At 39.9% G+C, this 17,696-nt stretch overlaps 1 protein-coding gene across 2 annotated transcripts in view; it reads right to left on the reverse strand.

The window, feature by feature from the left end:
* The window catches only part of GFPT1 (glutamine--fructose-6-phosphate transaminase 1), a 56,209-nt gene that overhangs the window by 10,417 nt on the left and 28,096 nt on the right, over positions 1–17,696 (reverse strand). For both annotated transcript variants that reach the window (XM_026484129.4, XM_044377543.3), the window contains 5 exons: positions 15,341–15,504; positions 14,327–14,422; positions 9,685–9,782; positions 5,597–5,717; positions 4,799–4,956 (listed from right to left, as the gene is read on the reverse strand). In XM_026484129.4, coding sequence (XP_026339914.1) covers positions 4,799–4,956; positions 5,597–5,717; positions 9,685–9,782; positions 14,327–14,422; positions 15,341–15,504 — 637 coding nt within the window. The remainder of the gene's footprint in view (positions 1–4,798; positions 4,957–5,596; positions 5,718–9,684; positions 9,783–14,326; positions 14,423–15,340; positions 15,505–17,696) is intronic.

Genomic DNA, 17,696 nt, shown 5'->3' on the forward strand with positions numbered 1-17,696 from the left:
TTAACAAATTTTTACCATCTCCCTGCTAGACAGTGGTCTCTCACTACTACTTTATTATACATATCTTATATCTGAAAAGACTATTTTCATGTTCATTAGCCATTTATGCTTTCTCTTTTAAGAATTAACTACATTATTCTTTACTTGTTTCTGGACTTGGGGTTTTGGGGGTTTTTTGTTTAGTTGGTGTTAAAAAGGTTTTTACTGTTATGTTTTAAATACTTTTTCCCAGTTTTGGTTAAAGCTTTTATAATGGTGTTTATTAACTTAGAAGTTTTATTTTTTTAACTTTTAAGTAGTACTTTTAAGCTTAATCCTTCCATCCTAACATCAGTTAAGTATTATTAAATTTTCTTAATTCTATTGCTTTCCCTGTCCCTTTTTATTTGATTTTTTCTTTTTAGTTCATCTGAAATTGATTTTAGCGCAAGGTGTTAACTTGTGTTTTTATTCTTATAAATAGCCAATTTTCCCTCCGTTTCACCCACCCCTCTCTCTCCTGGCTTGTGACGTTTCCTGTAGCCTCAGCCCTCTGATGCCCTAGAGTCATGTTGCAGAACTGATTCTGTCCCACAGATCTGCCATTTCTTTACAGAACAATCTTCCATCCAGAAATATGGTATTTCCATCAATTCGTGGTAAAATCTTAGAAGTCTATAAAGTTATATAGTTTTCATCTATTCAACAAGTGTTTTGGAGCATCTTACGCACTGTTTGAAGTTATTTTTAAGCATTTTTATAGCTATTTGAAAACAGAATCCGCCTCCAAACAACCCCCCATATCTAAGTAGTCACTGCCAGTTTATAGGGAAAATATTTTGTATATATTTTATATAAAACCCTTCATACGAATTCTTACTCATTCTAAGAAGTCTCTCACTTGCTATGCTTAAGCTCTACAGGAGTCCGTCGTATCAATTGCAAATAAGGAGAATCTTATTTCATTCATCTCTATTATTAGTCTCCTTCTGCTTTATTGGGTTTCCTTTTCCTTTTTTTTTTTAAGATTTATTTACGGGAGAGAGAGACTGCGCACACGCACAAGGGGGTTAGGGGCAGAGAGAGAGAGGGAGAGAATCTCAAGCAGACTCCCTGCTGAGCAAAGAGCCCGAAGAGGGGCTCCATCTCAGGACCCTGAGATCACGACCTGAGCTGAGATCAAGAGTCAGGCACTCAACTGACTGAGTCACCCAGGCGGCCCTGTACTAAAGTCTTTTTAACAGTAGTTCTGATACCTTTTTCATTCACCAGCCATTTAAAGAAACTAAATTTTACATTTCAGGCGTATGAGTGTTTTATTTAAATTTTTATTATTAAATCACTAGGACTATTGTGGTGTGGCCAGCTACAATATTATGTGTAATTTTAATAAGAAATTTATTCTGGGTTTTCTTGTAGATTACACGCTGAATTTCTATTACTCATCTCTGAATAAGGAATCACCTCATTAGGGACTATTTTCCTGTCATAATGTGGATAATGAGCCTCCTGTATAATAAAATCACAATCTGCAAATGCTCCTGACCTTCCCAATAGTTAAATGAGACTCCCAGCGGCCAGCTGCTCATACATTCCTCCACAGCTCCTGCCCCTGTGCTACGATGTGGTCTACCAGCAGGCTGGGATATTTTCCCCATAGCACGGCGTAGATTTGCAGTCTCTTGCCTTCAGGCTAACGAGCACATCTATATTCTAAATTCCAGTCCCTTCCAGTCTACCTTTTCCTACTGACGCTTACTTTTCAATAAACCAATCACAAAACATATGATCAGGACAGGGGAAGAGGACCCAGTATCTGGGACCCCTGGCATACCTAAACTGTTTCCAACTCAAACCAATCAGATGAATTCCAGTTCCTCCAGCCCATGACTAAAAATGTTATTCTACAGAGTAAAGTTTCCTTATTTGGACTAAAGACATCTCAACACTGGTTTTTAAGTATAAATATTAAAAGAACAGCTTTAACACACACATTTTTTCACTGTGTTTCCATTACAGCTTAATTTCCAATTTCATGTTTTTCATTTCACCTGTATATACCAGAAATCCAATTATGAGAAAAGTAAGTTACACCTCACACTTAGAATTTACTGAGGTTTGAAAGAATTCACCAGGAAAATGTTGACTCTGAACTTCTAAACTCGATTTTACTTTATATTCAGCCAAAAAGTTATATCAGTTTATTTTTAAAAATCAACAAAAGTCAGTACTGTGGTTAAATTTTAAACACCTGCAATAACATAAAAAACTGCTAAATCTGCACACTTACACCCATCGATTCCTACAGAAATATCAAACTGTCTATGGTCTGATATTATGAGAAACTTAGTAATCTCTTCTCTAACCCTGACAGTTTTTCAGGTGAAGCTGGGGATTTATAATCAAGATTACAGAATTCTTGGTCTAGGTCCATCACAGCCAGGGATCAGGGCCAATGATGGACTTCTTTGATCACCTATTAACATACAAACTTATATTTGCCACTCAGAAACTCTCTATGACCAAACACTACAAAACTTTCATAAACTCCAAGCCCAGAATGTCTAAGGCAGTTGAAGAAAACAATTAGAGTCCAAGAAAAATTAAGACTAAACTGCCATACTTAACTAAAATTTTTAAGGGAGCTATTTTTTAAAAGAAATTATGTACGATGTACTATGAAATATGTACTATGAAAAGATGTTTTTCTTCTTATACAAGATGTAACCATTGGAGGAAACTGGGTAAGAAATATATGGACTTCTCTGTACTATCGTTGCAACTTCCTATAAATCTACAGTTCTTTCAAAATAAAAAGATTTTTTTAAAAGGGCCTGCTTTTTTAAAAAAGAGAACGACTGCTAGAAATAACAACATGAAAAAAATCTCAAAAACATCAACGGTGAAGCCCTTGCTTCACCATGTGTTAAACAGAAGGAGCCAGATACAGAAGACATGTATTATACACTCCCATTTATAAGAAATTTCTGGAAGATGACATATATAGCAAGAGAAAGCAAATGTAGCTGCCACAGGCTGAGGCTGAGAGGTAGGAGTGGGGGTTGACTGTAAAAGGGCAAAAAGGAACTTTTTTCAAGTGCGTTAATCTTCTAAAACAGGACTGTGGTGACAGTTACACAGCCAAATTTACTAAAACTATACACCAAAAATTGGTGAATGTTGCAGTGGTGAAATTCATACCTCAATAGAGCTGAAAAAAATGTTAATGGTAGAATCTAGGTGATGGACATATGGGTGTTAATATGAAATTCCTTTAACTTCACTGTGTGCTTGAAAGATGATCCTAATAAAATGTTGAGAAGGGGTGCCTGGGTGGCTCAGCTGGTCAAGCGTTTGCCTTCGGCTCAGGTCGTGATCTCAGGGTCCTGGGATCGAGTCCCACTTTGGGCTCTCTGCTCAGTGCGGAGTCTGCTTCTCCCTCTCCCTCCGCCCCCACCCCCGCTTGTGCTCTCTAATAAATAAAAAAATTTAAAAATAAATAAAATGTTGAGAAAATTGAAGCTTTTGTGAACAGAATTAGAAGTCAAAAAATTTATACTTTCCCTGGCACTCCCAGTTCAAGAAAGATTTTTACAAAGGTAAATCAAGAGCACCCATTCAGTGGTATGGCCCCATATCCCACACATGCCACAGCGAAGCCCTTGTTTCACCATGTGTTGTGAATAAAGGGGCTTTGGAATCCCGATCCGTGATCAAAGCTGTCTGTCTGGATACTGTTCCAAAAATCCATAAGCTGCTGCTGAGGGCAGCTGGTTATTTATTCAGGCACAGAATGGAAACCCAAGCACAAACATCTTACATGTTTTAATTACCACATGGAGAAAATTCAGGTTTCAGCTTTCTGTAAATTATAGTGTTAGCAACATCAAAGTAACCAAGAAACAAAAAAACCTCAGAGATTTTACATAAGAATCACAAATTTTCCCCCCCAAAAAAAAACAAAAAACAAAAAAAACCTGAGGTTCTTTAAAAGGAAAAAAATTCAAATGCGGTTCTGTGCATGTTAACATCATCCTCCACACACCCTTCATTAGAATCAAATCCACCAATATCTAAACATCTTATTAGACAATCAGCAGGAAATATGCTTAATCCGAAAAACAGAAATGTTGAAATCATGAAGAGTAATACAATTGTGGAGAGAGAACATCTTTTGTATTTTCAGATTCCTATTTTTATTACTAATACTACATTTATGTATATTCCAATTTCAAGGAGCAAAGTGTCTCAATTGGCCTTAAAAAAAGAAAAGGTGCTTTAAGTCTCCACAGATATAGTATCCAAAGAGAAATAGATATTGTCGTATAATCTCATTTTCATTTTTTTAAATTGGGGAATTTTATACCAAAAGTGTACACCCCCTTACAAACTTTCACAGGTAATATGCATATTTTGGCATATTTATTAGAAGCTATGATATATAAGTTAAAATGTCAAAGATTATTGGAATTAAGCTGGATGTTTCTAATCTGTTATTTCTCTAATTCCCTACCATACTCAATAAAAGAAGAGGACGTCAGGCTTACCATGCACCCGCCGCACCGGCAGCAGGAATGTAAGTGATGAATGGAAACAGCCAGCATGTACGTTACATACACGTGTCCCTTTCCACCTCTCAACATGGAAGTGGGACGGAACAGTAAGTGTTTTATCTGTTACTGACCGTTCAACCTTACAATAATTACAATGATTAGTAAACTATAGGAGTTCCATCAGTGCTAACGAATGAACTCTGCGGTATGGATTAGTGTGTTCCACCAGCACTATGAGTAGATAAGAGAACTCGTCAGGAACTTACCTTCGTGCTGGCCACACCAATCTCGGGCCCGGCATTAATGTGGACGCCACAGTCTGTCTCCCTCGATATGGAACTGCCCACGGTGTTCGTGATCCCCACAGTGAGAGCTCCTCTCTCCTTACAGTACCGAAGACCCATCAGAGTGTCTGCTGTCTCACCTATGTAACAAGGAAGACAAGAGGAACACACAGAGCGGTCAGCAGACACTGTTTCTTAGATGCAAAAACAAAACACTGACTACACTTTGAATAGTATCATTTGTTTTAAGCAAAATTTAAAACATGCACAAGGGGCGCCTGGGTGGCTCAATTGGTTGAGCATCCAACTCCTGATTTCGGCTCAAGGCGTGATCTCAGGGTTCTGAGATCAAGCCCCATGTCAGGCTCCATGCTCAGCAGGGCGTCTATTTGAGATTCTCTCTCTCTCTCCCCCCTCTGCCCACCCACCCGGGTTGCACATGCACTCTCTAAAATAAATAAGTCTAAAAAAAAAAAAAAAAAAAAAACCGACAACAACAAAAACATGCACTTTAAAATAATAAATTTGTAAACTTTCAATAGTAAGTTCCTAATTCTTAGGATCTCCTTTCCTTCTGTCTTTGAAAATTCAGCTCCTTGAGTGTAAAATGTGTTACTTTTACTAATTCATACAGAATTATGTAAGATCAATATAAATCTGTATTTGTCAGGTCATCTGCAATACTTGTTTATCTTTAAATATCAGATTTTTTGCCAAGACATGCTGTAACTATTAGAATGAATGACTTTCCTTTCCTTCAAGTCTTTAAAATTAGCATACCTGACTGACTAATGAAAAAGCAAACATCATCTCGAAAAACTGGCGTGTTTCTATCCAGGAAATCACTGGCAAGCTCCACCATAACAGGCAGCTCGGTCAGCTCTTCAAGAACTTGACGTGTCTGCAGAGAAAAGATGATTCGGTCCTATCAGCTAACTTCAAACACTTTCTCACTGGACTTCCTTGGAGTCAACATACACTTTTCATTTTTTTCTGATTATGAAAATGATACACATGCATTGTTAGAAAATACAAACAATACTGATTAAACCATAAAAAATAATCAAAATCCCACCAGCCAGGATATAAGCACTGTTAACATTTTAGTACAAGTCTCTTTAGTTATCAATGAATGTATTCTTAAAAGCAAATACACCCACACAAATAAAATGTTTTGAGAAGAAAAGGCACTGTTCTGAGTTAGCTTGTATATTATTTCTAACTTCCCAATTCCTAATCTTGAAACAACAATTCATATAATACCAGTCACTGAGAGAGTTCAAAGGAGATAACCACAGACACCTAAACACCCCATGAAAAATTAAACACTTCAAAAATACTATGTATTCATAAAGTAGTAACGTTTCCCAAAAAATGTCAATACACTTTAGGACTCTTGTTTAAGAAAGCTCACTATTTCCAAATTTTGTAGTATGGAGAGTGAAGTAGGGGGTAGTACGCTTCTATTCAAACAGCACACTAGCATTTCTTTTACTAATTTCCATTCTAATTCAATTCCTTTTGCTCTAAACATCAGAAAATTTAAAACAATAGAAAAAATAAACTTTTAGGCAGGAACAATTTTAGGCCCTACAGATGCATACATTTAGTTGTTGTGAAGACCACCTGCTTCTTTAGGCAAAGGGCCCCACCCATCTCTTGCCCCATCACTGCACTCCTCCTTCACAGGAGTGAAGAACTGTACAGGTGTCCTTTACTTCATATCCCTTTAATTTTCTTGTCCACAAAAGTAAAGTAATTGGTTTTATTCTCTAACTCCGGTTTGGCAATTTTTAACAATGTTATAACATCACTTACAGAAAGTCTTCAAAGACAAAATCTTATTTTTAACAAATCTTTTCCATTGCAGTATTTTACTTACTAATAATACATAAATAAGTTACTGACCCTAAAATACTGGACGTTTTCCCTCAAACAAACAAAAATCAAACTTTATTCCCTCATTTACAATATAAACATTACACTGGAATTCTATTCTTCGAAATAAAAAAAGAAAGATACAAATCTAGCAACTTACCAGATATTTTTAAATATACCCTGCAAAAGAAATCTCAAGGTTTATCTGTGCTAATAAATATCTTTTTCTTTCAGTGGAAGCAACTCTTTATAAATACACAGCATGACATATCTGCATTGTAAGAGACTAATATACTGTCATAAGTTCTACTGTATGTCACTGTAAAAACCCAGAGACAATTAACATTTTGAAAGGCAAACTATACTTAGAATGATTTTAGCTGATTGTTCTTGTTCAGGATACATATTATATATTAAAAAAGAATGTATACATATGTATCATTCACTTTGGACTCCACCAAAAGAAACACACACGCACGCACAAAAACTAGATAGAATTAACGACACTGTTTTGTATGATAAACCCCAAAAGGACTTGTAATGTTTGTTAAGTATAGTAGTCTCAGCATCTACCAAAAAACAAAACAAACCTTATATTTTCGCAAATTTCATAATTAGAGAATTCTAACATAGCATATACTTTCTGCCCTAAAATTCAGGTTTAGCATTAGATGAAACATTTAATTAAATTTTTTATTTCTGAATAGAGGGCTCACTCAGTAACAACAGATCCAAGCCACCAGGGAACTGGCCAATCCCTTCATTTACATTCATGTCTTTAATTCATTCTTTTTTTCCCCATGTTTGAAACAAGCACTTTCTTAGAACTCTCCCCTTCAATACTGCCTAGACTTTCCTTTTTAGACCACGCGATCTGAGGAGTGGGTGTGTGAGAGAACTGAGATGCAAGGGCTGGACAACCATCCAGTTTCCCTCACTAGTTCCATGACTGGCTCCCACAAATACAGATCATAGATATTTTCGCCCCTAAATCACTAAGTCATAAACTTTGGAATCAATTCTAGAAGTAGAAACTGAATGTGTAAGGGTCTTCTGTACTTAATGGGGAGTCGACACCAACTCCATTTGGTGTCTTCATAAGAAACTACATCTGGATCTGATCTATTGGACTAAAAGACCATCATACTCCTATGCTTCTGCACTGACAACCAACACACATCTTTGATACAGAATTTCAGCTTCCCAAAAATTAACTCAAAATGGATTAAAGACTTAAATGAAAGGCCTGAAACCAGGGACTTCCTACAAAAAAACATAGGAACAAAGTTGTTGACATGGGTCTTGATAATGATTTCTTAGATATGACACCTAAAGCACAAGCAACAAAATAAAAAACAAAAAAGTGGAATTACATCAAACCACAGCAAAAGAAACCTGAATCAACAAAGTGAAAAGTCACACTACAGAACAGGAAAAAATATCTGCAAACCATGTATCTGGTAAGGAACTAATATCCAAAACATAAAGAACTCATACAACTGGGGAAAAAAAAAACAAACCAAATTGCCCAATTTAAAAATGGGCAAAAGACGCGAATATACATTTCCCTAAAGCCAACAGGTACATGAAAAGATGCTCAACATCACTAGTCATTAGGGAAATGCAAATTAAAACCACATGCGCTATCTCCTCATGTCTGTTAGCATAGCCATCACCAAAAAGACAAGAGATAACAAACGCTGGTGTAGATGTGGAGAAAAGGGAACCCTGTGCACCGCTGGTGGGAATGTGAATTGGCGCAGCCACCATGAAAGACACTATGGAGGATCCTCAAAAGATTAAAAATAGACCTACCATATGATCCAGCAATTCCATTTCCGGGAATACAGCCAAAGGTAAAGAACACCTAACTTGAAAACATACCTGCACCCTCATGTTCAGAGCAACATTATTCACAACAGCCAAGACACAAACAACCTAAGTGTCCATCAATTGCTGAATGGATAAAGAAGTTGTGGTGTACACACACACACACACACACAGAGGACTATTACTCAGCTATGAAAAATGAGGAGATCCCACCATTTGTGACAACATGGATGGGTTTTGAGGGCGTTATACTAAGTGAAATAAGTATCACAGACAAAAACAAATACTGTATGATTCACTTATATGTGGAATCTAAAAAACAAGACAAAACAAAAAGAAACTCACAGAAAAAGGGATCAGACTTGTGGTTACCAGAGGTGGGGGTGGGGGAGAGGGGATTAGAGGAAGGTGGTCAAAGGTACAAACTTCAGTTAGAAGATAAACAAGCACGGGGGATGTAACGTACAACACGACGACTACAGCAAACACTGCTGTCGGATATACAGGGGAGTTGTTAAGACGGTAAATCCTAAGAATTCTCATCACCGAGAAAAATTTCTTTCCTTTATTCTTTCCTTTTATTGTACCTCTATGAAAAGAGGGATTTTAACAGAACCTATTGTGGCCATCATTTCACAATATATCTAGGCTGAAGCATCATGCTATAGGTCTTAAAGTTATACAATGACGTATGTCAATTATTTCTCAATAGAAGTAGAAAAAATTTAAATAAAATTTGTTTTAATTTAGCTTCCAAAAAAATAAAGAACAAAGTCTGACAAGAAGCAGACTTCCTTCGTTGGCAGAAATGTGCCTACCAAGTAAAATCCTGTTGAGGTTCGCACATGTTACCAGCCATCTGTCTGAACCAAGAAAATAATGACAAGCAAAACCTAATGACTGCTCCTACAGAAAAACCTTCCCACTCTTTGCCTTCCACGAAGTCTACCTGTATATCTAAGGGTCTTTCTAAAGCAAATCTTCCACTGATAAATAATTCCAAGCAGCTATTAACATTTCCGCCCCCAACCTTCCTGATTTTTGTCTTAACAACATGAAAAGGTGACATCGTGTTTTAAAAAGCGTAAGTGTACATGGTGTGTCACAGACACCTTCTGATGCCCAACATCAAACAGTGAAAATCTTAAGAAGCCACTTACTGCTACACCAGCATGGTAACTTGTCCCACAGGCAATGAGGATCAAACGCCGGCACCTCTGGATCTCCTTAATGTGATCCTTCAAACCGCCCAAATTCACTGAAAGGGAAGTTTGTGAATATAATCATTTACGAAAGAACCACAGGAAACAGCTACTTTTCGTGAGTGTCCACTGCCCATCTGGGAAACAACACTACCATTTTAAAGAATTACATAACGGTTTCGAAAACTAAATTAAATAGGTCACAACCTTAACTGTCCGCCCCACACCTGTAACTAACCTGACGCACCCCCCGGCAGGCCCACACCCCTACGGTTTTTATCTCACTCTACCTTGTCCGGTCATTTTTCCATTCCTCTCTTTAGATGACAATTCATCGCAAAGGCAAAACCACAGGGGCACAGACAAGAGGTGGGGAAGGGACTGACCACAAAGGGGCACAAGGAGGTGTGCAGGGCTTTGGAACTGTGCTTCATCGTGACTGCCGTGAAGGTCAGGGTTATGATCACCTGGCGGAGGTTTGTCAAAACTTAGAGAATTTTACACCAGCAATGGTGAATTTTATTATATCTGATCATATCTCTTTAAGCTATCTGGGAAAAAACTGAGTTACGTTCACTTCCCACAGGAACAGTGCTCCCCCCACTCTCAGAACATTACTCTGAACACAACAGAACCCCCCTCTCCTGTCAGTCTTTCCCATCTCAGTAAATGCCACCCCCAGGCACCTGACGGCAGTGCCCCTCGACTGCTCCTGTCCCTCTCTACAGCCACCCTGAGCAGGTCCTGTAGGCGCACCTTCCAAAGGGGACTCTAACGCCATCATGTAGTCCAAAATCTCTGACCCAGACCACAGCAACACTCTCCTGACTACTCTCTCTTCTATCTCCACCTCTTAGAGCCTGTCCTCCACACACAGAATAAAACCATCTCTTAGAATAATTCCTTAAAAACATTAAATGATCACAAAACCTTCCAATGAGTCTGTCCTCTTTCTGTCTCTACGGCTATTTATGGGTTCTTCTAAGGGCATCTTGTGCAGAAATACTTCAACACAAGGCTAGTTTTCTACCTGTGAGAAATTTTCATTCAACATCCATTTAGTTCTTCAACTAATATTTCCTGGGCAGCCACCAAGTGAATATCCTATCTGAGGCACCACGCGGCTGGTCTGAGACAGACATGCATGCCCGGGGCGGCATCATCCTGCATCTGACACACCCGCGGTCTGTCTACTCTGTCCCTGCTCTTTCTTTCCCCACACTTTTTCTACCATAACTGGTTATAATATAAAACCAAGGCATGTGTTTTGCTTTTTATTTTTCTGAGTAACGTTATGTTCTCCCTTTTAAATTTCAATACTAAGAGGATGTATTATATCTATTTTTAAAAAATCAGCAAAGTAAAAAATAAAACAACCACAAAAAGCTTCAGCAGCTTCCCAAATGACTTGGAATAAAATCTGAACTCCTTATTATGTCTTCAAGTGCCCACATGCCCTGCCGGCTGCTTAACTCTGACCTTACCTCCTAGTACTGTCCCTCCCACCCAAGTGCTGCAGCCAGACTAGCCTTCTTGCTGTTCTGCACTTGACCAAGCGCACCCCTGCCTGCAGTATTCTTCCACAGACCTCGGCAGGCATTGGAGAGGTCTGGGAAGAAAGCAAATAGTGTTAAAAGGGTGGGTTAAAGTCATGCAACGGCAAATCAGTTTGGAGATCACTCAGTATAAAAGCAGACAGACTATTGGAGAAACGTGTATTTTGGGTGATGACCAAGAATGACAGGAAGTAAGATGGGGAAATTAGCTAGCTCGGTGACAGCTATTTCCCTAAAAACTAGCAAATTCCCTACTGGCTGAGGGAGGTTTGAGGTAGTTCCGGATGGAGTCATCCAAGGTCTGAATGGATGATGCTTTCGAGAAAAGCCTAATTCTGATAAGGTAGGCCACAGCTACTAGAAGCAACAAGAGGGCGCCCTGGTGGCTCAGTTGGTTAAGCGACTGCCTTTGGCTTAGGTCATGATCCTGGGATCGAGCCCCTTCTGGGGCTCTCTGCTCAATGGGGAGTCTGCTTCTCCCTCTCCCTCTGCCCCTCCCCCCCTTTCTAATAAATAAAATCTTAAAAAAAAAAAAAAAAGCAGCAGCAAGAGTGGCCAGAGGACAGGAGCAGAAAGGAAGCATGTTCAGGAACACGGCTGAATACGGGAGGCTAGCCTGGCTCCATAAGGACCAGCAATGTGACCTCTGGCAAGACGCTCAAACTGACAGAGCCTCAATTTCCTTATCCTAACAATAAAAAAAGATAACAGCTATCGTCTTTGTATTACAGAACTTTTATAAGGAAGGTAACACTGATAAAAGTGCTTTTTAAAATCCCGAACTTCTGAAAGTTTATCTCACTGCCTTTCCTTGTGAAATAAATCTTTTTCCTGATCTTTCTTCCACAAATACCATAGATGGCCCCTACTGCGGCTCTCCCAGTTCTTGCAGCTCAACCACCTTTAACAACCCCCTCTCCCCACACCTGCAGGTGCAGCTCCTGCTTCTCTCCTCCCCTTCCCCATCGCTTCAGCCCAGACAGGACAACATCCTAAGTGGCAACTGCATCTCGGCCTCCCGCCCATCCAGTGCACGCTGCTCAGACTGGTACCCAGTTCACTCCAGTGAAGCTCTGATCGTCCTAACTCCTAAGCCTCCTCATACCTCTGCAATTTCTGCACAAGGAGGTCTCCCCACACCCCCAACGTCAGAGCATTCAAGGACCCCTTTGGCAGCTCCTCCCATCTTCTTTCCCAGACTTACTGCTCCTCACTCCTCTTCAGGTAGTAGGTGTGGCAAACTGGACTACACAGTATTCTGCCAATAGCTGGCTGATGGCTTTCCACTATCTCCCCTTAGCTAACGCTGTTCTCTCCAACTGCAGTGCTCCTGTGTCATCTTCACCTTCCAAATCCTCGAAACTCATGCCTGCCTACTTCATGAAGCCTTCCCTGGCCCCAGAGCCCCTGCCCGCTGACACATTTATTCTTCACTCCAAATTCAACAGTGAACTTTAAACATCTCAACATTAAACTGTATTTCTAATGTCACTGATCATATTTTACCTTTCCTTAAATAACTATATATTCACCCCCCTTCTAGGTTTATGAGAACCTCAAAAAGGAGACCGTATCAGAAATAACTTCCCTATAGTCCCTACTATGTTCAGCATGGTGTTCCGAACACAGATGTTCAATTTATAATTCAGCTTCAACAAATCTCTCCTGTTGAGAAAGTCTGATGCCGCTCAGAAAAGAAAAAGATAGAGAGACAGCATTTACTCAGAGAAATCATTCTCTACCCATTAAAAGAACATGACATAAAAAGACACTTAATACTGCACATACGACACACAGATTCAGGAAGAGATTTTCACACCAGCAATTATTTCTCAAAAACGAATTAATGCCAAGAAGCTCAGCCCAAAGCTTGTTTGTGAAACTGTTTACTAAATTGGTCACAATGAGCGAGGAGTGCTCCCAAAATGGGATTTCACAATAAACAGTTTATAGACACCTTATGACCCCAGAACGTCAATCTCAAACTCATCTCTGCAAGGTGGACAAGCTCCTGTGACACAGGGTCCAGGCAGAATTTCCAGAAAGAAGACCAGGCTGCACTCTCAGCTCATCTTAAATAAGCAGGAGGGTACAGGTTATCCCAGAAGGCATTAAGCAAACAGGTGGAGAGCCTCTGGGGAAGCTGACACCTCCACTCATTTAGAAACTGAGAGAGAAAATCCAGGCTGAGCAGATACATGTAAGCTTCCCAAGGAGAGGACCAGGTCTCACTGCTCTTGGAATTGACAGTGCCCAGAACAGTCCCTGCTACATAGCAAGTGCCTAATAACGGTTTTCTGAAGCGAAAACAAGTTAAATGTTTTTAATCATACACTGGGGGACATCCCCCCCTTCCCAGGAAAATTATGCTAACACTCCTTTAACTGACAATTTTCAAATGTGACTTTCTAGCCAGTTTTCACATTTTTTATAACTACCTTAAGATATGTCACGTACCATAAATTCACCCTTTTAAAATGTACAATCAGTGGTTTTTGGTACATTCAGAGTTGTGCAACCGTCACCACTATCTAATTTTAGAACACTTCATCACCGTCCCAAGCCCCCTAGCATCACTCTCCACCCCCATCCCCTCAGCCTCTGGCAACCATTAGTTATTATCTCCCCTTTTTTATTGCAGTCAACTATATGGAGCATAAGTTTAACATTTTAACAATTTTTAAGTGTACAGTTCCGTGGCATTAAGCACATTCACACTGCTGTGCAACCATCCCTACCAACTATCCCCAGAACTTTTTCTTCTTCCCAAACTAAAACCCTGCACTCATTAAATGACTCCCTCTTCATCCCCTCTCCCTGCCCCTGGCAACCACTAATCTACCTTCTGTCTCTATATACCTAAAGATTCTAGGTGCTCCTCACATCAGTGGAGTAATAAACGGAAGGGCTTGTAACCGATGACCGGGTGCCACTGGCAACTAGCAGCCACAGTTTTCTGTAAGGCTGTAAAGGACAACGAACTTTCAGGCTGCCAATGCCAACCCCCGCAGGAGGCTCCGAAACAATAATTCGTATTTAATTACCAGTATAGTCATCGAAGTTGACTCTTCCTCTCATCGTGTTCACAACGGACTCTGGCTGCTCAAAAATTTCCTTCTGCATAAATGAACTGAAGTTGCCTAAAGTAACATAAATTGTATCATTAAGAAATCCGTACCATTAAGAATCCTATCCCCTGTAACACAATCTTAGTAAACGAAACAAGAGCTCAGGCAATATAGTACAATATTCACATAGGACATTTTACCCCATGTGAAGAAAAATAAGGAGGAAAACTCACTTTATTAACTTCACACCTAAATTATGCAGTTAGAACAAAACAGAGGAAGGGGACACACTTAGGTTTAAGAGTCAGATCTAGGTTCAAATTATGGTTCTACCCTTTAACACCTAAATGGCTCTGGGGAAATTCCTTCATCTGTAAAATAAGAACAGCAACTATTTCACAGCATTGTAGCGTGGATTAATATAGGAGAGACCGGACATAGAGCAGTTATGCAATGAATGTTAGCTTTTAGCCCACCTCGACCCCATGAGAAAGGAGAATAAAAATCATGACCACAATAATCTTAACAGTTAACAACAGCAAATGTGATGTAGGCCTCACTAAGTGTGTCAGACACTGTTCTGAAAGCTCTACCTAAATTAGCTCTCTTCATCCTCAAAGCAACCTTAATGAGGTAGGTCCTATTATCCCCATTTTATATATAAGAAAACTGAAGCACAGAGAGAATAAGAGAGGAATAAGAAACAGAACACAAACTACGCCAATAAGGTATCTTAAAAATATCAAGTACTATTTAAACAATCTCTTTTTTAAAGTTAGAAACAACAAACCAAGAATTAGTTTGAAGAACAACTACGTTAAGACCAGCAGATAACTCTTCCAAAGAATCATCCCTTTTCTTGGGGTTATCCCCTCACTAATCGTGTGGGAGATTTCAGTCAGCGCTGTCATCAGATTCCTACGCTACCACAGGAAGCAGCCCGTCTCCTTTCCACTAAGAACACCGGCCATAACAGGACAAAAACGTCACCCTTCATGATCTGCTGGAGCTCCATCTGGAGGGTCTGCACAGCTCGTCCAGGGTGATCTCCTGCAGTTCGTTTGATTCGATGGATAGAAAGACGGCCGTCCACCACCGCTGCAACATCATCATCTTCAAGAAAGATGACGCGATTGGTATGTTCTATGACGGCACTAGAAAATGTTCAAAGAGGCATTACAGCCAATAATCAAGGATGATTAGTACGAATAAAACTATCATTAGGACACATGGACCAAGTTTAAATACAAACTTGGGGCACCTGGGTGGCTCAGTCAGTTCAGCATCTGACTCTTGATTTTGGCTCAGGTCATGATCTCGGGGTCATGGGATCGAGCTCCTGCTCTCAGCGGGGATTCTGCTTGAGATTCTCTCTCCCCCTCTCCACCTGCCCCTCCTCTCTCTCTAATAAATAAATAAATCTTTAAAAAATAAAATAAAAAATACAAACCTATCATCCTGCAGTATCTCTGATAATTACCTGGTTACCAAAGCCATTCTCTACAGGGCAGTGGGCGGTTACTGTGGACAATGAACAAAAGGATCTCTGTGCAGCACCGTAAACCAAATTAGATTAGATCAAATCAGAAAGCATGGCTATTTCCTCCTCATTCTATCACCAAATCCTTCAATTTTAACTCCTACATACTTCTCGGAGCCTCTCTCTATGTCCACCACCACAAACCAGTTCAAGCTACCATCAGCTCCTGGCTGAACTACTGCAGCAACCTGCTAACTTATCCAACCACATTCCCTCCCTCCATCCGTTCTCCATTTCTGCCAAAAGGAGTATCAAAAGGTACCTCATACCAAGATTTCTCTCTCACCCAACAAACCACTTGATGGCTTTCCTTTGGCTTTTCAGAAAACAACAAAACACCTTACCATGACCCCACCTCCTTCTCCAGCATCACTCCCACCAAACTTCCTCTCTCTAGTCCAGCTACGCTCATACCCATCCCGAGCTCTCACAGACTGATCAATCTGCAGAAAATGCATGTTCTTCCCTCTACCTCTTCCCTTAACTAACTCCTAACATCTTCTCTCTCAAGTGACATTGCTTAAAGAAATTAACCCACCGGAGGGTAAGTCACCCTGTCACAAGCATTCTGTAGCTCTTGCACAGCTGGGATTCTACACCTGTATGATTAAAATGTGTCTTCTCTATTACGAAAAAGTTCCTTAAGGACAAATGTGTATGTGTGTGTACGCACACACACACACACACATCCACACACACATCCACACGAAGTGTATTTTTTTAAAGATTTTATTTTTATGGAGTAATCTCCACCCCCATCATGGAGTTCGAACGCACAACCCCGAGATCAAGAGTCACAGGATCCACCGACTGAGCCAGCCAGGTACTCCTCGGCAAGTATATTTCCTTTTTTTTTTTTTCTTAAAGATTTTATTTATTCATTTGACAGAGAGAGAGACAGCCAGCGAGAGAGGGAACACAAGCAGGGGGAGTGGGAGAGGAAGAAGCAGGCTCATAGCGGAGGAGCCCGATGTGGGGCTCGATCCCATAACGCCGGGATCACGCCCTGAGCCGAAGGCAGATGCTCAATGACTGAGCCACCCAGGCGCCCCAGTATATTTCCATTTTTACTCACCATTATCTCCTAAGCTTAGCACATGGCTTTGCTCAGAGTGTTCAATATGAACGTATGAGTGAATGACCAAAGGATGATAAGCTTCTGCAATTTCCAGTTTATTAAAGCTTCATTTCTGTAACAAACCTACTTAATGACAACAATGACGTATCCTAGCACTGACTACACTTCTGCAAAGATTAGGAAACAGTGAAGTTTCTTCTCCCACTGAGACGATGTATTCCCGGCAGTCCTAAACTACAACACTTTCTCATCTTCAGATCTCCTCACTTTTAGGCACAACAAATGACTCAAATACTTGCTGGCAACTTGAGTGATTCCACTTTATCCTCACCGCTGTTAGTATTCCATTTATAAATGCATCTAAGCATCCCACGGTGTTTCTCGCTCTAAATGTCTTAGTCTAGTACTATTTCTTTAGTAAAAGTGATTATGGCACAAATGACTTCCGAATTAAAAAAGGCAAGTATCCTTATTGGACTAAAACTACAATGGTTTAGCAAGCATACTGTAATTGGTGCGACACTAAGTCATTCTGTTCTCCAATCTAAAATCTCTCCTCCCTATAAAACCTGGGTAAGGCTCCAGAAAGAAAGGGAAAAATAATACAAGAGGTCTGAGTAAATATGCAGGAACAAGTCTCAAGGACTGTTCTCTTTTCTTGGTAAAGTGACCTACATGCTTTGAATTGAGAGAAGTATTCTTAGGACCCCATCTCCTTAGAACCCCAT

Source organism: Ursus arctos, unplaced genomic scaffold (assembly GCF_023065955.2).
Source record: "Ursus arctos isolate Adak ecotype North America unplaced genomic scaffold, UrsArc2.0 scaffold_8, whole genome shotgun sequence".
Classification (NCBI taxonomy): domain Eukaryota; kingdom Metazoa; phylum Chordata; class Mammalia; order Carnivora; family Ursidae; genus Ursus; species Ursus arctos.